Source organism: Pleurodeles waltl, chromosome 5, assembly GCF_031143425.1.
Source record: "Pleurodeles waltl isolate 20211129_DDA chromosome 5, aPleWal1.hap1.20221129, whole genome shotgun sequence".
NCBI lineage: Eukaryota > Metazoa > Chordata > Amphibia > Caudata > Salamandridae > Pleurodeles > Pleurodeles waltl.
This window is the reverse complement of record NC_090444.1, coordinates 687,754,732-687,775,190: the sequence shown is the minus strand read 5'-3', so window position 1 is coordinate 687,775,190 and position 20,459 is coordinate 687,754,732. Positions and strand designations below refer to the sequence as shown.

The 20,459-nt window shown below is 41.1% G+C and overlaps 1 protein-coding gene across 2 annotated transcripts in view; it reads right to left on the bottom strand.

The window, feature by feature from the left end:
* The window catches only part of TRAF3IP2 (TRAF3 interacting protein 2), a 170,556-nt gene that overhangs the window by 116,218 nt on the left and 33,879 nt on the right, over window positions 1-20,459 (bottom strand). For both annotated transcript variants that reach the window (XM_069234596.1, XM_069234597.1), the window contains exon 3: window positions 5,191-5,371. In XM_069234596.1, coding sequence (XP_069090697.1) covers window positions 5,191-5,371 — 181 coding nt within the window. The remainder of the gene's footprint in view (window positions 1-5,190; window positions 5,372-20,459) is intronic.

Here is a 20,459-nt window from a genome sequence, read left to right as displayed (position 1 = left end):
TGGGGCAAACAACAGAATAATTTTTGCGAGCCAAATGAGAATACACTCAGGTCCCGACTTTCAAGTGCTAAGTTCTGGCAGAAAAAACAGTTGGAAATATCCAAGGTTGTTTTGTATTTTCTACGCACTATGTTGTTAATTAGTATGGTGCTGTATGCTTTTTGAATTGCATTTGTGCATGTGTAATTGTTTAAGTTTCTGTAATCTAAGACTATTCTATATGAAATGGTCTGGTTTTGCAATGGGGAATAACAGATTTTTCATTGCAGAGACACAGGGCTTTTTTACTCCCTGGTACTCACGATATCTGAGGATCTCCCTCACCAGAGCTTTAGCCAGTTGTTTAACAGGATACTGGTGCTCAGGCTGGGGTGTAGACCTGATTGGTATTACATGGTAGTGGGAATCCCTATCCCACCCCACGTGGTTGCGGTACAGTGCAAGTGCCTGCACAAAAAGCCCAGTCAACAGTGTAGGCTTCTTTTACCACTTCCGGAACAAGATCTGAGAAAGAAGGCAAAATGACATCTTATGGACGTGCTCGGCTGGCCAGTCTCTTTCTGCCAAAAGGATATCACAATTAAGTTCCTCCCAAAAAATTATACTAATGGTGCATTCTATGTCACCCTCAATCTGCATATTTAAATCATAAACCCTATCGGGTGAGAGAACGCGCCCGTCCACAGTCTCGACTGCAAGAAAGTAGTTCACAGTGGCACAGTGAGCAAGAGACCCACGTCTGGGCATACCCTTCCCACTTAGGGCAACTTTAGCAACACAAAAGGATGATGGACAGAGTGCTGAACAATGCACTCACCCCCAGCCCCAGATCTGATGATGGGTGACACCCTGAAACCAGACCTAGGATGCGTGTTTCTGGTCCAGGGAGGACCTGGCCTGGAAGTTTGGGCTGGACTGTTCCCCTGGGGAACAGGGTCAAGACTGATTTGCACATGGCTGGGTCCCAACTCGGGTGGCATGGTGAGCAAAAGAACAAAGGATTAAACCCAGATCTGTGACTGGGGTGCATGTTTGAAAAGTTTAAACCCTCAGTCCATCATCCTTTTGAGTTGCTAAATTTGCCTTAAGCGGAAAGAGTATGCCCAGACATGGGTCCTGTGCTCACTGTGCCACTGGATTCAAGCTAGCCTAGCTGATGAAGGGTGATACCCTGAAACTGGTCCTAGGATACTTGTTTCTGGTCCAGGGAGGACCTGGCCTGGCAGTTTGGGCTGAACTGTTCCCATGGGGAACAGGGTCAAGACTGATTTGCATATGACTGGGTCCAAACTGGGATGGCATGGTGAGCAAAAGAGCGATTGATTAAACCCAGATCTGTGACTGGGGTTGAGTGTTTAAAAAGTTTCAACACTCTGGCCATCAGCCTTTTGTGTTGCTAGACCAGTGGTGCATTACATCAGATTTTGATATTTCAATACTTTTAAATGTTTGAAACTAGAGTCTGAACAGGTAAACTTACACCTATGCTTGATTCACGGAATCACTATTTGTCACATTGGAGACCTCTTTCATTTTCTATGCTAGGAAAGGTAGCCTTATTCAAGAAGGTGGCAATGTCCAGGGTTGTTTACCTTTTACTGAATTATCCATGTGGTCTCCCCTCACGGCGTTTCAACAGATGACCTCCATGCTCCCCTCCTTCATACAAAATAATTGGTGGGGCTGATGGTATGGATTGTCAAAAGTTATAAACTGACTTATGATGGAAGGGATCGGGAATGGTGTACAATTTTACTACAGAGACTCCCCATTGGTATCCGTAGATGTCTTATTATACGTCTCAGCAATGGACCCTGCCAACAGGAGCGAGCTTTGCAGTGCTTAATTTGTAAATAAAAGTGCCGGTGCACAAAGCTCTCCTCTTAACACGCGGTTGCTGCAATTAAATCTGGGAACACGGAATACTGAGGCAGCGTAATCTCGATGCCATCTCTGACCTCTTCAATCCATTTAAAGCCACTCCCTGCCCCTTCAACTCACACCGGCAGATTTCTGCTTTCTCTCATCGTGACGCTTTTTCAATTTTCTCTTCCTTCGTCTTTCCCAAACGTGTCTTTTGCTTGCAGCAAATGCTCGAGGCAGAAGACTAAGCGCCGGCTCTCAAAAATAAGTGCTGGTGCCCAGCACCGGAAACAACAAGCACAAATTAAGCACTGGAGCTTTGTGAAAAAAGAAATTGATGCTATCTGCATTTAATGTTTGGCAGCAGAATACAGGCTGGAATTTAGAAATTTCACCAGCCTATAGAGAGAATCCCTCAGAACTAAAGGGTGACAAAATAAAATGACTGGAATTAACTTGCTAACAACATGAACATGTCTACCTCAAGTATCAAGTATCTGCCCTCCATAGCTTTGAAAAGTGAAATTTCCGTGTTGGGTTCTGAGATCTTGAACAAATTTAGCTACAGGGAGAATTTGGGCTTATAGCTTTACAATTTTATAGTTACCTACAATTCAGACACACACTGACACATTATCTCACAGCATTAAGGGAGATTACTTAGTTCAATCTTCTTGAAGCAATGTAAGTGATGAGTAAGCGATCTGCTAGAAAGATCTGAAGGGTATACAAGATTCAATATGCCTGAATCATTTATAACATTGTGTTTTGAGTGGGCTACAGCTACAGATGCTCTTGATGATACACACTTGCAAATGGTGATAATAGACCCCTAGCAAATAGCAATCACATCCTGCTGTAGAGTCATCCAATTTAATTACTTACACTGGATATACTTTAGGAGAACCGGGCTGAGGCGTATGGGATGTGGCTCTTTATTGGAATGCCTTATATGTGGGGATGCTGGTGGTTGACTTTTTCCACACAGCATGGGAATGTGAGCAGGGGCATCTGGGGAATTTTGGGGCCCTCAGTCAAACTTATTTTAGGGCCCCTGTTTGGAAAACCTTTTAATTTATGATTAAATTTCAGCTCTTTCATGCTCTCTTTTGCCATGTCACTGAAAGTGCACTGACACACTTGTCCAAATTCTTAATGTGTTTAATTCTAGTATTCAGTGTTTGTTGTCAATATTGTCACACAGCAGCAGCTTAACTAGTATTACTTCAAATACTCTCTGTGACACCCTCCGATTTCTCATATTTGAGGTCCTGTTTTGATCTGAAAGAAACTTTTTATGGATGTTGCATGAAACACGTTCATCTGTAAAAACGTCTGTAATAGATTCTCACACATCACTCACATAAAAAATAAATTACAAGAAAACGGTATTCAAAACAATCTGTTTAAGAATTATTCAAGGCCATCGGGGTAAGACACTCTGGAACAGAGCCAGCTTTAGCAGGGGGACCCCCTGAAAGGCTGGGGCATTGGGACAGAGATCAGTTTGCCCATGCCTTAAAACGTCTCTGGATGTGAGGTCATCCGTCTGTTCTTTTAAAGAGCGACTAAGACCTTTTTAGAGGTTATAGAGCATGAGTGACTATATTAGATACAGGGTACCCTGCTCCGGTCACCGCCGCAGCACATTTTTAAATGGGTGAAGAGGGCACAGACTGTAACATTGCACCCTAATAAAACAAATGTGCTGTTCCTAGTGCAGACGCAAACCAGTCAGTGAATAACAAGTTAGATGTTTGAAGGCCCTTGTTTGCCTTCCACTGCAGATGGCAATCTGGCCTAAGTTTCAAAGCAGGACTAAGATCTTCTTGCAGGTGGACGCAGGGAGTCACTAAACCTGCTTGCAAGGGATGCCTAGGGGCGTTGCCGGAACTCCTTTGCCTTCCTCCCAAAGGGTGTGTTTGGGTAGGGCACTGTGTACCTCCTGGTGGCATCTCTACCCCTGCTCCGATGCCTTTAATATGGCATGGGTACAAAGACAAATTGTTTCCTCATTTTCAAGGGACCATATGCCAGCACTATTCATTCTGCAGAAGGGGTCATGCAAACCGCCTGCGGACCCTTCTTTTTTTGTTTTGTAATAATTTATTGATAAAACGGAACATTGGCACAAAAATAAGTACTGGCCAAGTGTACTGGATAATAAGACATCGCAGCATCATACCTTGAATGTGAGTACTAAGGGTGGGGGAGGGTAGTGCAGAGGGATAACGGTGGTGGTGGTGGTGGTTGTGCATGTCCCATGACCTTTAATGGAGATCTGGGGTGGGTGAGGTCTGATATGGAGAAACAAGTGCATCCCAATCGATGGTAGGACAGCAGCGAAATAGAAGTACAGTGGAGTAACACGAGTTCGTCTGGAAGAATATGGAGTAATAAGAAATAATATGGAATAGTGTGACAGGTCTAGTAGGTCGTGGAGGGCCAGGGTGTACCCTGCGACCCCTTCTCTAATACCATACTGTTTGCAGTCACTTTTTGTGCTCTGGGATACTATATATAACACATATCGTTTTGAACCCTCAAATAGCATTACTAAATATACCATACGAAATAGAAATGAGTCAATACCGGAAGCTATTTCTGAGACTGGGTCTAGTTTTAGCTAAGAGGGACATGACACAGCGTGAGAGGTCCGCGAGTGGAAGACAGGACTGGCTTCTGTAGACACCAATATGTGCAGCTGCAGGATGCCTATGCATGTACGAGGGGGTATGGGCCACACAGATTAGCATATGTTTGGATTGCATAGACCGTGTGATATTCATGACTGTCAGTGACGTTCATAGGTACAGGGTCAGCATGCTAAGTATGGTGTTAATCACAAAGGATCACACAGAAGGAGGCCAAAGTATTAATGACAACTTGCGGTCCTGCCAAGTACTCATTTCAGTGTGGCTCAGGGTACCCCATATAACTCGTTCATTTTACAAAACCAATTTGACTGGGGGGTGGGTACAAGTGAGGTTTGCGCTGAGTCAGGATTTTAAAATGAGATGGAATAACAGCAGCAAGGGATTGCTCCTGCACGATTTCCTTGTCAGATTTCTGAAAAATCTACAACGTTCTGCAAGCGCCGTAAATAGCACACCATGGGATATTGTAATTCCCCAGTACAGCGTTGGCACACCAAAATAGTGGCTCTCATGGAATGAAGGCCTCTGTAATTCAGTTCACATTATGTCAATGTTCCCCATTTTATGTCTGTTTCTAGCAGTATGTCTGTTATTTGATAGGTCTATGCCTTTGGAATATCCATTTTACGATGCATCTAGTGATGAACCGTGCACTCACGCTATTACTTACATTTGTTGTCTTGATGAAGCAGGTATGTAGATGTCCATTCTGGGCACATTCTGGTTAAAGGCCGGTGGGCCCACGCTGTTTTGGCTGAGTGACTGATTCGGGTTGATGTTATATCCGAAGTACGGCTGCTGGACTGGAGGTGCACGGTGATGGTCGTGTAATTTATTACCCACCTCATCATCTGAGAAGTTGAGAACGAAAGAAAGAATTGAAAGAGAGTGAATGAAACAAGGCTGTGTATGAATGTGTTGATATTATTTCTCACTGACCTTCAGGTATATATCCAACAGTGCCCTATAAACATCAGTAAGGGAATGTAAGATAGCAATTTTGCGGTAAACAGTTCCGCAATAAAACGATCATTCTTTGATCTTGCAACATCATTAGCACACACACAACTGTCGAGTTAGATACTATAAACATTGTTCAGGTTTCATACTGTGAAGCTCATTACTGGTTTCGCCTTTAACTAGGCCATGAGCGGTGGGGCAAGGAAATCACCGATTTTGGAAATAAAGAAACAGTGTCATGACAGACTCACAGAACCTCCCATGGTGGCCAATGACGCAACACAATGGGCATGATTCACAAAGAGGCTTGACATTTTACACTCACAGCTGTACGCCAAAGTAGCAGTGCACGTTTACGAGTTTCTGGAAGTCGGGAAGGTTGCCAGACATCCCTGGAAAACTGCAATAGCGGCCTGTTACGCCTGGAAAACCTATTACAATTTTTTACTTTCTCTAATGAAAATGCAATTCTGCATGTGAAAATGTCTTGCATGAACACAACTACACTTTTTAATTTTTTTTCATGTTTTCTTGATGAGGAAAAAATACTCCCCATCGACAAACTCCTCCCAAAACACCTACCACAATTATGGGGGTGTTCTCCTTCCCATTCACCCTGATGAAATTAATTCACCCTTACCCCGAACAAGAGTGAATATCCGATTATTTCCAGAGTGGGAACAGGCTGAGAAAAATGTTTGTGAATGTCCCACAATTCACAGATTTATGGGTGCACAAACTTTACAGGTCACCCCACCGTGGAACTCCTCAGCCTTTGGAAGCTGATTTTGAATATGACGCGAGGCTCTTATGAATTTTTTTACTCGCTGCTTGTTTTAGTAGTCAAATATTTAAAGCAACATTACATATCCCACAGTACTATTCTCCTGGGCAGAAAGTAGAAACACAAAAGGCTACCATCAGAGTATAGATAGAGGGTGTGAGAAACTAAAGCCAATATTTATACTTTTTTTAGCGCCGCATTTGCGTCATTTTTTGACGCAAAAGTGGCGCAAACTCACAAAATACAATTGTATATTATACGTTTGCGCCGCTTTTGTGTCACAAAGCGGCGCAAACGCGGCGCTAAAAAAGTATAAATATGGGCCTAAATGTTTTGTTTCTTGCTTATGAACCTATATGAGCACTACACATATGTTTCTTTCCCTTCTTATCTGCAAGCTTGGCTGCGTTGTTAATTCAAGCTCAGCAACTGTTTTTGCCTGCTTTCAACTGCCTTAAACACGCCTTTTGATATTCCTATGGGAAGCTTGATACATATGTGATCTTTCCTTTCATAAGGCAGCTTGATCGTTTCCTGCCGGTGCTCAACAACGACAATTCTAAAAAGCAGGTGTTGAGGCGGGTCCCAATTGGGCTCTCCATTTTTGCCCTCACCCTCAGGGTGAAAAAAAAAATAATAATAAATAACTCGGCAGCAATACCACCCTGCACTGCCGTTGATGTAACTTCAAAGAGACTCTTTATAATTCTTTCATAGTCTCCTCTTTTCAGAACTGAAGCATTTTCAGTATTTTATACAACAAACCATTGTTATGACTTATTTATCTTATGCAACTTAAAACCAGTGTCAAAGCCAATAGTCCTGGCTTGCTGTGGGTGTAATGTTACTTGATGTATTATATATCTGGATGCAATGACAGAAAGAAGCAGCAAAATATCAGTCGATCTGCGCACTATGCTAGCATAGATCTGTTGTGTCTTTAAACCACGCTCTTAATTACATTGGCCGCTTAGAGAGACCCTCCCCCAAGTTTATCCATCCTGCTTAAAGCCCTGAGCATGATACATTGGATTTGTCTCCGTTCGGGACGGTTACTGTGTCTTGTACCATTCAGGCTGCAGACTGCTGCTGAAAGAATGCTCTTGTGTATATTCTGACAAATGGAAAAAGAACAGTTGATGGAGCGAATGTAGACCAAATCAAACATTAAGCCCCAGTCACAGATCTGGGTTTAATCCATCAGTTATTTTGCTCACCATGCCATTCCAGTTAGGACCCAGTGATATGCAAATCAGTCTTGACCATGTTCCCCATGGGAACAGTCCAGCCAGAACTGCCAGGCCAGGTTCTCCCTGTTTATTTTCTAGCTCTTGGAGCTCAGGGGGCCCGGGTTGTAATCACCTATGAGCCTAATTCTATCATTTATAATTATCGTAGTTAAACATTTTAGCTTTGCATATTTGAAGAATGTGTTGCGAAATTTAAATAATACATGGTGGAGTGCTGAATTAGACAAAGAATTTATAAAGAAAAGGTTCTGTGATTTTTTTTTTTTTAGCAGTCTTGGTTTCTAATGCAATACAAAATGCATTGGTGTCATCTTCGAAGAATGTGGCCTCTACTTTGAGCCCTTTTATTGTCAGAGTGATTTCATTGTTTAAGGTTAAGCCTAGGCAGTGCGCATGCCCTGTCTCTCAACATGCTGCAACCTACTGTGGGCTTTCACCACACCCATCACGCACCCATCACTTTCATTTGTTCCTTGGCCTGCCTTTCAAAATTGCTTTGGTTAGGTAAATGCTTTAGGTTTGTCCCACCTTCAGGCTGTTTTGTCACTGCCCTGGAGCCTGACCCTGTTACATGGATTATTGAATGATTGACCATATAGCTTAGTGTCGGTGCACTACTTCTTTCTTTTGCCTCTCCACTTCGCCCTTGTGGCGGTATGTTATTTCTTTCTCAGAAATCTCACTGTGTTTTTGCAGTGTTTGCACCCAACAAAAGCTGTAAGCTGGAGGGGGGGTCTTTTTTATTTACTTATATAGCGCAAACTCAACCAGAAGATTGGAACGCTTTACCGAGCACTGGTTACATTTGCAGCCCCAATCCTAAATTGTTCCTAAGTTTAGTAGTTGAAAACTATACAAATTGGTGCCTTTTAAATAGAAAAAACACAAGGGAAACCCTCAACACGGCTCTCCCCGACACAGTGGAGAGCCGATACTACAATGTTCACTGCACTCAGGAAACTCGCCTCATAATGCTTTGCAGGGCATTCCTTTTAAAACACATTTCTGCCCATAACTTATCGTGTGGTGGTCCCAGAACAATAAGATCACCACCAACACATTATTTCTGTCTAGTGCATCTTCTGGGCTCCTACACTAGGTTGGGGGGGGGGGGCAAAATCATAACTTCTCCCACTGTTAAATATCTTTTTAAACTCTCTCATGGCTGTTTTTTGCTTACAGCTGGGAGCATTTTGTGTTCTAAGGGCCTTGTTTATAATAATATTCTAGCAGGCCTGCTATGCCTGAAAAGGTGTAATGCACTATGCTCTCTTGGGGCTGAATATATGGTTACTCTGCAATGACCTCAGTCCTTCTCTTTTTATGTGGTTATGCCCTTTAGGGGCTTATATGACCATGTTTCTTCCAAATATTATTTTTCTTGTGGTGCCCCCTAGAGGATGTTCTGACCATTACAGTCTAATGCCAAGTATGTGAAGGAATGCACAAACACAGTTTATTTCTGATGAAGGTTTAATGTGCTGCATAGCTAAATATTTATAAGGTCCTACAGGTGAGGCCTATTGGCTATGCCAATGCTTATTTTTTTTTTGTGCCAGGCTGCGGGAAGTAGCACGTTACAGCCCCAATAGTTTGGTATCTGAATAGCCTGGAAAAAAAAATATTCCGACCTGAAAAAGTACTTATAATCACATTGAACTTGTGAAGCGTGCAAATCCAAACCTGCTTAAAAGAGTACCTTTTAACTATTCATCATTCTTCCATCTGTCAATGCGTTCACCCTTCCATTTATTGACACATCCATCCCTTCTCCTTTCCATCCCTAACTTAATGCCCCATTTAACCATACTTTTTCCATCCATACATACATCCATCTGTCATTTCGTATATGCATCCATCATTCCACATATATACCCTTCAATATTCAGGTATCCATCCTTTCATTCACTTTTTTCCCTCTGTTCATTCGTCTGCCCGTCCTTCAATTCCATTACACCCATTCACCCTTTAACTTGTCAAACTTCCCACTCTTCCTTCCAGCCTTTGAGTTTCTTTCCATTATTTCATCCTTGCTGTCACCATTTTCCCTTTTTTCCTTTCATGCTTTCTTACATCCGGTCACCCTTCCTTCCTACTAACCTTGTTTCTTTGCCCCTTCTGTCTATCCACCTTACTCTCACACATGGTTTTCTCTGTCATGCTAATTCATTTTCTATGTGTTCCTTCTCTATGTTTTCCTATTTTACTTTTTGCTCTTTCTGTGTTTCATTTGCTATGCATGCCGGCACACAAATCTCTTTTCTGATATTTCTTATCCATGTTATTTAAGTATGTTGTCAACAGATCAGCGGGCAGAAAAGAGGCCCACAAACAACGTGTTAACACTTAAGTGGGAGTGGGACCCAGTTCACCAGTCATTGGGCTCAGTGGCAGCCCCCGCTTAAGCTGCTAGAGTGGAGGGTTCCCTATGCCACTGTGCAAAGGTAACCTCTGCCTTTTGCGACCGGAAAGTATGTCCAAGCTTTCTCCTTCCTTCACAAAGGAAGCTCCTCCCTTGCCTGAGTCTATGGCATTTCTTCCTTTTCGAAAAGCTATTTAGGACTTTGGCTCAGGTTTGCAAGCAGGGTGCTGATGTTGGTTGCCCTAATAGTGCTGTTGTGGAGAATGCCACAGAGGTGCCCCTCACCTCAGGATTTGTCGACAGATTTCCATATTTTGAGTACAGACATCAAGCAGAGTGGCAGTATGTTTGTTAGAACCTATATTTGTAACCTAGTGGTAGCCTTTCTTTGTTTTGTACTTGAGGTTTAGGAGAGTAGTTGTATGTCTTATGCAGTTTTGCTTTAAATATTGGACTACTGAAATAAAAAATTAGTAGGAACAGAACTGCATGACAGGCTTTGTCTTTAATAAAATCAAGACTCCTTCATTAATCAGTTAGGTCACCTTACAACGCACATTTTATGGGTGACTTACGAATACATAAAAATAGGTTTTTTTCTACATGGCCAAGGCAATTTTCCTTATTTTATTTACTGTGATTTTCTATACACTGCTCCACCAAGTGGTATTAGAGCGCCTTACAGTGTAACATTTACAAAGCACAAAAACATAATATGAGTAAAATTAACATCAAATTATATCAATACAATAAACATGAGGCAGGAGAAGAGGGGGAACTGGGAAGGGAGTGTATACTATCCAAGAGCAGGACATATAGGGAGCTGGATGCCTTTACCGAGAGCAGGAAGAGGAATTTAAGGAAGAGGATGGGTCACTACAGTCAAGCCAAATTGCAGTCCAGCCAGTGCACTATGGTGCGCCTAGCAACATATATTTTTGTAAAATATGAGTGTGGAATACATACACTATGCCACATATGGTTACCTATGCTTACCTATGATGCCACAGGTGCATTTTAGCCACCATTTATGATGGACTTTTGAGACGCTAAATAGGCCAAACAGGGTGTTCCAATGTATAGCACATGTTTTAGGTGTGAAGCACGGTTGCTTTATTACTGTTTAGAATTGGTAAAGCTGACAGTCCTAAAGACATCAAAATAAGGAAAAAATGGGGGGACCACAATACAAACTGGATCATCTCTCAAAATTGGGAAAACGATGCCCAAAAGCATAAGGGAGTGATCTGATAAAGTTCTTGGTAGTATTTAAACATCTGTTACATACGGGACAATGGGTCCAGATAAAATCAATATTATATGCCCTCTGCACTTCCATGCTGATACTTCATATATCTACTAAGTCTAAATTGTCCATTATTGACACAAGGAACCCACAGCTGCACCAGAGGGTCGACAAACTACTTTTGATCTTTCCAAGGAGGGACCAAAAGCTAAGTTAGTCTCCACTCTATAGGAACGTACTTGCATCTATCTGCATCTATGGAAGAACTCCCGGATGTTAAAATTTGTTCCATGTATATTAACAAAAGAGAGAGGTCTGTCACAAGAGCGACCTGCAGCAGAAGTATACTGGGTCACTATAATTCTGGTTGAGTTTATAATCTAAATTTTTGCAAACACAATACAGTCACTTCCCTAGAAGAGGAACTAAAGGAAGCATCAAAACTAAGGGATCCCACTTACACATGAACTTATTATAGTTGATATGGCTCAGGTGAGTTTCCTTGAGCAGGGTGATGTTCCCTTGGTACCTACAGAGACAAGATAATTCAAGCCTAACCTTCTTCTGTACTTGTTCCTACTATAATCTCTAAGAGGGAGGAGGTACTTTCCTGTAGTCAGACATTTGTCAAGAGAAACTAGCCACTATCTGTACCTACCAGTACTCTCCTCTGCCACGCTGGACCAAAGAGGATTTTTATAAAAAGAATTACACCGCTGCCCACCTCGCTAAATCTCTCATCGATCCCATTGTTGCATCTCTGCCCAACTGTGATGTGGCTTATTATTTTGATGATTCTTGCCTTAGAAATTATGAAGCAAAGCTAGCTGGGGGCTATGCTGTGTGTACTTTACATCAGATAGCTGAGAGTACATGTTTATGGTAAGTAGACTCTGCTTAAGTTGCTGAGTTGATTACTCTTATTCATTCTTGCATATTAGCTAATCATAAAAGAATTGCCATCTTCACAGATTCAAAATATCCCTTGCTCACAAGTTTGAGTTCAGTGGATGCAAAAGGGATTTCTCACTTCTATACGCAGGCCTTTAAAGAATGGGCTCAGGGGCATAACATGTAATTGTGCAGCAGGTGCAGTGGCACCTGTGTCCAGAGATCTGAGGGCCCACTGAACCCAGATTTTGCCCTGATTATAAGGCAGACAGCAGTTAAGGAGCCTATGTCCTTCCTTGCACTAGGGCACACAACAAACTGGATACACTACTGAATGGGTCATATGTAAAAGGTCTGCTCTTCAACTTCCAAGTGAGATAGCAGCAGTTAAGGGTGCTAGGCACCAATGCTTCCAAGCCAAGCTAACTAGGGAAAATGCTTCTGCTGAAAATCCTGCTAAAAGTCCAGCTTTGTCTCCTACTTCTTCTGATGTTTCTCAACCTGCTTAATCTCCCATCTCCACCCTTCAGCATCTCACCACAATGTAGGAGGAAGTATCACAAGATCAAAAACTGTCTGGATAAGGTATGGGTTACTCACACATCCGGATGGGTTGAGGGGCAACAAGGATAGTAAAACGATTGCTCTTATCCAATTTGACCTGTTTGTTTCATGGTATTACACGTGAGTAGAGATAATGGGGGTTATTATGACCCCGGTGTACGGTGTTAATATGGAGGAATGCACTGCCAACAGGCTGGTGGTACTTTTCTCCATATTAAGACATTGGCGTTTGGCTGTACCACACTGACCACCACGGCGGTAATGACCGCCGGACTGGAGACTTCAGTATCCAGCCCGGCGTCCGTCACTTGCCCGCCTGCGGGATGATGACCCCACCTACCACCATGGTTTTCGTGGCAACCTTACCGCCACAAAAATCATGGCAGTAGGCACTATCAGTGACAGGGAATCCATTCCCTGTCACTGATAGGGGTCTTCCCCGCCCCCCTCCTACCCAGACCCCTCCACTACATACATGGACCTTTATGCATACACAAACACACGCATACACACACTCATACCCACATTCATCCACTCATGCATACATCCATTCACACACACATCCACACAATTACATACAAACACACATGCATTCATACAATACAACATACACGCACTCACACATCCATACAGGCACACACATACAACACGCATCACAGACACACACGCAGACATACACACACCCCCTTCCCTGTCGGAACACCCGACTTACCTCATGTCAGAGGGTCCTCCGGCAGGAGATGGGACAGGGCGCTGCTGCTAGCAGCAGCGTCTGCCAGCAGAACACCGCCAGGCCGTATCATGGGTCATGATACGTTCTGCGGCGGTCTACTGGCGTAGCGCTGCTGCTGGCAGCAGCGCCACCTTACCGCCATCCGCCGGCATGACCACAGCTGGGATTCTGCCAACCTTCTGGCGGAAATCCGACTGTGGTCATAATAGGGCAGACGGCTGGTAGCCGTGGCAACGGCTTTTGGTGGCAGCAGGTGGTTTTTACCGCAGGGGTTGTAATGTGCCCCTATATTTTGAAACCCTACAAAGGAGTTCTAGCAAAGATGACAACTGGCCCTTTGCTTCTATTTAGGGTGACCCGGTACAGGTCTGTACTAAAGGATGCGATGCAGCACAACAGACTTTTTTCTTGGAGCTTGAAAGCAGAAGCTTAAGGCAATAAAAAGTCTCACCTTGAGCTGAGGAACCCTTTGTTTTTCTTTGTATTGTCTTCAACCAAAAGCAAGGCATTCTGGTCATGAGTGGAAGGCACTACAGAACAATGTACCATGGTTACCAGGACCAATATTAGCAGCCTGTGCTGGTGCTCTAAATACCATTTTGTTTAGAACCACCAAACAGCTTTAGATCCTGTTGAGAATGAATCATATTTGCAAAAACAATACTGAAGAATTGTCAATGATGGTGCATCTTGCAAAGACCATTATAATAGTTATCATCTTCCTAGATAATAGATTTCTTGGACACGATTTGGTGGTGCCAGACCAAATGTGATTATACTCTGGATAGCTACACTTTTTTTGGGATGTTTGTTCTCCAAAGTGGTTTGGAAATTGGTCTGTACAAGGATCAAAGAAACCTCGGCTGTTGTGATTCAGAACCTCAAACCCATTTGCCATCTTCAATCACTTTTTCTGTCACTTGTCTGCACCTCTGTTCCCCATGAGCAAGATGGGATAATTTGGGAGATTATTTCAACCAGATGTCAAAAATGGCACCCCACAATGCTCCAAAAAGATTAGGTCTATTCCCCCTGAGACCAGTCCACCTGAGACTGTGTAGAAGAAAGAATGATTGGTTTTGGACCATGCATGCACATTCTTCTTTGGGGCCAAAACCAATCTGTAAAGTACAATCTCCCTTCTGCAAAAGGTGACATTGAGTTCACAGTACTGGACTTTACCTTCTTTAATTGTAATATTTAATTGTTGCTGTTGGGATCCATTTGACACTTTCTGGTGTTTGAGGCTTTTCTCTTCTTGTGAACCAAACTTTTATGCAGAGTTCTTTGAATCTGGAAACTTAAGACACAGGACTTGGGAGGAAGCTGGTGAATGGAAGATAATTTTTATTGAAAGTAGCACAGCAACAACAACTGTGTGTATGCTGTATCTCAAATATCTAGTCTTCAAATGCCCAGCCATTTTCTAAGAAAATTGAAGAAGGGCAGTTGTGGCGGTTTTAGAAGCATAAATCTTTGTGGCAGGCAAAAGCGTCATATGTTGAATGGTTTATCAACGAAGTCTTTAAGTGCACCCCATAAATAGAGGAGATTGGAAAAACATTTGTAAGGGTAGCTGCACAAAAAACACAATGTTTAAAAACAATGGAAGGAAGTTTGACTAGGGACCATCGAAGTCAACATGTGGGTGGAGATTTTTTTTTAAAGGAACTGGAGGTACAGAGAACAAATGAATTCCATTGAGTTAAGACATACCCTGGGACCCTAGTCTTAATGCGGTTACTCATTTAGCTGTCATAACGTGAACTTCCAAACTCCCTTGTATAGAGACCTTAGTGGAACTGTAAGGATACTGTTGCTCTGTACTTGTGGTGGGGGGCTTAACACAGATCACTGATGACAGGATGCTGAGACAGAAGGATTAGCAGTTGTTGGATTCCAGTAAGCTTCTAGTTGTTAGCTGGTCCATAATACAGCAAACATACACACATCCATGATGCCTCAGAATGTTGCTTACAAAATTAAACTGATTAGGTGCAGGCCTTCTACCCTACATTTTATTATTCATGGTTTACACAATGATTTTAAACATCAAGCATATGAATGTACCTTCTGAGCCAAATACAGAAGCCTCTGTTCCAAAGGCCGCACCATTAGGGACTGCCTCTTACAAAATAAATATTGTTTTGCTTGGGTGAGAGCACCTCTTCTTGTCCTGTGTGAAATCTTGGTTTTCTCTATTCTTCTTTAGATATCGTTTAAGAATCAGCTCATTTAGATGGCCCTATTGTACTTTGGTGTCATCATCGAACAGCAATTCATCTTCTTTGTCCCACTGGTGCCAACACAGAGACCTATCCTCATTGATCTAGACTCATCACTGTGGCATTTAATCTTTTGATCCTTACTAATTAATTATCTCTTCCAATTTGTCAGATTTTCAGTTAATTTCTCATCCCTTCTGGTCCCTGTCATATCAAGTTTCTCTATGAATGCACATCTCTACATATCCTTCTGCAGTGTTCCAAATCTGGGTCTCTGTGGGTGTAGCAAGTGAACAGCTATTCTTGTCTTTGCTAACTACACCCTCAACACTGTAAACTTTATTTTCATTTCACTCACGTCCACTCATGTGATAGGACCCAGTGTCAGACTCCTTGAGTGTAGGGTGAGTAAGGGATCCAGATGGAAATCTACCAATCCTCCTTTCTCAGAGAACTAGATGAGTCAGAAAAGCTAAAGAAATATAGACTGGTTTCAATGCTGCCATTCACACCCACCGGTGAACAGCTGCTCTGAGAAAATGCACTGAGAAATGTGTGGTAGAGTCTTTTTTCAAGATCTTTGTTTCAATGTAAGATAATTCGTGCACAAAGGCACATGCTCTACTGTCTCAACTGAATTGCAGCATGCTGAGAATTTTTCAGTGACTGGGTCAAAAGTTGACTACTTACTGTTGAAACTATTTAGTTAAAATGCAGTACCTTTAATTTAAAATTGTTTTGCCAAGGGAGGCTCAACAGAATCCAAGAAAAGCTTGTAGGCTATGGGTGACTGGAAATCTTAGAAGGTAGGTGTAAACATTCCTTGGGTTTCACCTCCATATTCATTCCCCAAAACGCAAGATCAATACTTCTCTTCTAAGAGGGCTTTCGTTAAGTATGAGGCCTCCTTTGAAGTTTTCTATACTATTTCCAGGCCTAGAGTGTTACATACAATTTGACAAACTTCAATAAAGGAATTTTGCATAAGGAGTCTATTAGAATAATCTCCTGAAGTGCCCTTCTATTTAAAATGAATTCTTTAGTTTGCAAAATACACCTCCAGTAGAGTAAAAGTCTAATTTTAACTCTCTGTTCAATGTACCTAACCCTCATAATCATCAGAAGTGGTAAGGATAGAGTACTCTGGGGCAAATTAACAATAGACTGAAGGAAGCATTTCTCTGCTCTGGATTAGCTAGTCACCTTCGAGTGCCCTAGAGCTCCACACCAGATAGCGATGCCCCAAATGCTGTAAATCTGTAATGCGAGAGAGACTGATTTTTGTCAAGGTCACTCTCAGCATTCGTACCATCCCTGCACAATAATGTTGCAGTTTAAATGTACTCTTGGTTAGCTGCATATCCGTAGACAGTGTCTCTGAGTTTCACACCCACATATTAAAAAACTGTAACTCTTTCAAGCTTTACCATGTTAAATTTGGGAGTGCTTGTGCTAGTTTTAAAGTGTAAAAAGTGAGTGAAGTTACTCACAAACCAGCATTACACTCACTTCTGTGTGCTTTCTCAAGGTGAGAGCTTTACAACTCCCCTGGCATATTTACATGTAAATGTATGAACGCAGGTGCCATCTACTTAAAATAAATTTCAGAATACAGAGATCAGACCTCCCAGACAAATGTTTTCTTTGAAATGTAGTCCCACATTGCTGGCTAATTGTAAAGTGTTCACATTAAATAGAATCTAAAACAAGCATTGGCAAAGCCAATCGATTTTGCCTATATGAGATCTACTGGCTTTTTCAATTTTCAAGTACAGGGGGGTAGGTAAAACAATGAAGAGTGGAAGGTGGTGGGTTAAAAACAAGGGGCATAGGATGGTGGGTTAACACAATTAATGCACGTCAAAGTCACAGCTGCCGACTTTGGAACTGGGTAACAGGGTTTAAGTCTTGGCGCCGGTCAATTCAAGCAAATTCAAGGAAATAAATTACAGTGATTTAAAGGTTAAACAAATATATTGCTGGATCAAAAATATTTTGTATGCTTGTTGCTTATATACAGTAAAATGGTAATGTAATCTTTCATAATCTTAATGAAACAATAACATGTTTCCTTTCACCTTTAGGAACTATAGAAAAGAAAAAGCTGCAGTTAAAGCCCTCAATTCTATTTTTTTGTAGAGCACATGCAGAATACAAGTACGTTTTTAATTTAGCTGTTTAAATAACTAACATTTTTAAAATTTAAACAACATACTTTTTTAGTTGTTGCGTTTTAAGACTTAAAACACAATACACCAGGTATTTGTAACAATACCAATAGGTACTTTTTGTTTAAAAGCACACCCAAACTAACACAAGTTTTCTTTAATAAAATAAAAGACTAAAATACATTCACTGGCACACTGTACTGGGGCTAAGTCGCATTTTTTTTAATTGCAGCTCAAATTCCTGAGTTAAAAAAAATCAAACTACATATTTGTAAGCAGAAAAAGGGAGATCAGTCGTGCCACGCCTAAGAGCAGTTTATCATGTGTGCCCTGCATTGGCCACAGAATGTCTTCCATGTCCGACTTACTATGATGGCTGTGGGTGTGTTTAATGTATGCAACATATTTTCTGTAGCTTAGCTTGAGGCTTCTATTGAAATGCTGAGAATGCAGCAGTAAATTAAGGACAGTAAATGGAAAAACTATTGTGAAAACTGGAAATGTGTATAATTGTATTCGCTTTCTTCTTACATGAACTGGGATGTGCGTACACATTTGTATGCACCAGTAGTTGGGAGTTGTGTATCAATGGCATTTCAGAACCTGCAGGAGAGACAAATCTTCTTTTACTGAGTTGTAACGTGGAGAATCCCTGTGTCCTACATGAAACTCGGCTACCAAAGTCCGAGCTTATTCGCCATGTTTGTGATTCCCTTGATCTTTTGACACTTTTGTTTGCACCGGAGAAAATGTCCTTTTAAATGCCTTACGCCAATAAACCTCCAGTGTACTGTTTACAAACATAGGGAATTATGAATGGCTTCTGGAAGCAAAAAAGAAAAAATACACAGTGAGATGACATTATTTTTTCTTCTTGTTACTACACGGGGACACTCCTTCACCCACGTTGTTTTTTTACGTGTCATGTTGTAAGTGTAACATGAAAAATCAGTAAAGAAAAACATGAGAAGGATTTTGCTGGGAAGAAAGTAAAGATGTACGTCAGAAGCATGCCACCAGTGGAAGGACACTAGTCACCAGCCGCTGATCGCCAACCGGAAAGAGTACTTCGTCCAAGCTCTAGAGAACAGCCAAAGCCGAAGGAAAAGAGAGGAAGTGCAATCTGATGATGCAAGGATTCCTGCTGAAAAGTGAGATGCAAGAAAAGGAGAGTGAGAGAGTGGATATGGTAAGTAATGGGAAGGCTGTGGGCGGGTTGCAAGCCTGTGGGAGCGTTGTAAACCCCTTTTCAGATTTTGTTTTCTTCAAATACAAAAGATTTTGCCACAGCACAAGCACAGTTCAGGCAAAACCTAAATATGCTACAATTCAGTATAATAGGGGAGAAATATAGAATTACCATCAATAAATACAATGCTAGTGTTCAATAGTATATAATAAGTAAAGTGAATGTAGATCTGAAAATTAGTTTTGTTTCAATCAAAGAAGCATAACAACGGAGCTTAAACTTAAGTGTTATGAAAACAGCTGATAATATTTATGCAAAATTATGAAATAGGTTTAACTTACAACAATAATTAGATATATGTAAAAAATAATGAATAGGGTTACAAAAAAACGTACATGATTGCGATACAATATCCTAAAAATATATACCATTAATATTTACAAAACCCCTGGTACAGAATAAGAACAAGGATAAAAATATATGAAAAGGGACGCTGGATAAAGGGTCAATATTTCAATTATTCAGAAAATGTTATAAAAAATGATTTCCAAAATGAAGAGAATAAGAAAATGGCAGATAATGAACAGGTGCCATGGAACAAGAAAATAGCACTGTTCTTCATCTGGGACATTACATTTAAAAGCTCAGTATTACATTTAGTACTGCTTTAGTTTGGCGTAATTTAATGTCTAGATTCCTGCCACTTGGATGTTTTTTTTAATAGAGATATACAACCACATATTTGAGATGGTTAGGATTGTAATGATGTAGCTTCTGAGTTGTTTTCTTCCGACCTCACTTAACAATCATATGAGACTTACTATCTAAAAAGATCATAAAAATTCAAAGAAGGTTTCCATCCCGGTAACTTTGAGTGGTAATAATTATATTTACCATCAAATAAAAAATAGTTGTTCATAAAAAAATTAGTTGATCAACATCTTGGTAAGTGACAACTAGGAGGCAGATATTTTACATAAAAATATTTTAAGCTAGTAATGCCATCATCATGCAATATGCACTGTATATAAAGAACAGACATCAAGGACCACCAACTACCTGTGATGCTCACTAGGCAGACCTTACATTTTTACAAATGCGTTTCCTGTATCCTTAACAAAGGAAGATAAACCTGTCACATAGTTAATCAAAAATCTTGCAAATATATTTGGAAACTATATTAAACTAACAATGCCATTGAATACTGGTTGCCCTAATGGCAAGACCAGGGATTTGTACATTTAAAAAGTATATCACCGGAATAACAGGATGCTTGCAACATAAATATTTCTTGTCTTCACCATCAATAGCACTCTCTAGTACTCAGAAGTCAATTAGTGCATGTAACGTCCTCTGCAGCTGGAATATAAGGTCGCTATTCAATTTTATGTAACATATATTACCACTAAGTTAGTTGTAGGCTTCTTTCAGATAAAGAACTTTTGATATAACTACTAGATTTCTACTTTTATCAGGCGCTTTTATGAAAATTGTGTTATTTGTACAGAGATTCATTAAGACTAAATTCTCTTTGACTGTTAGGTTAGATTGGTATTTATATGTAGCT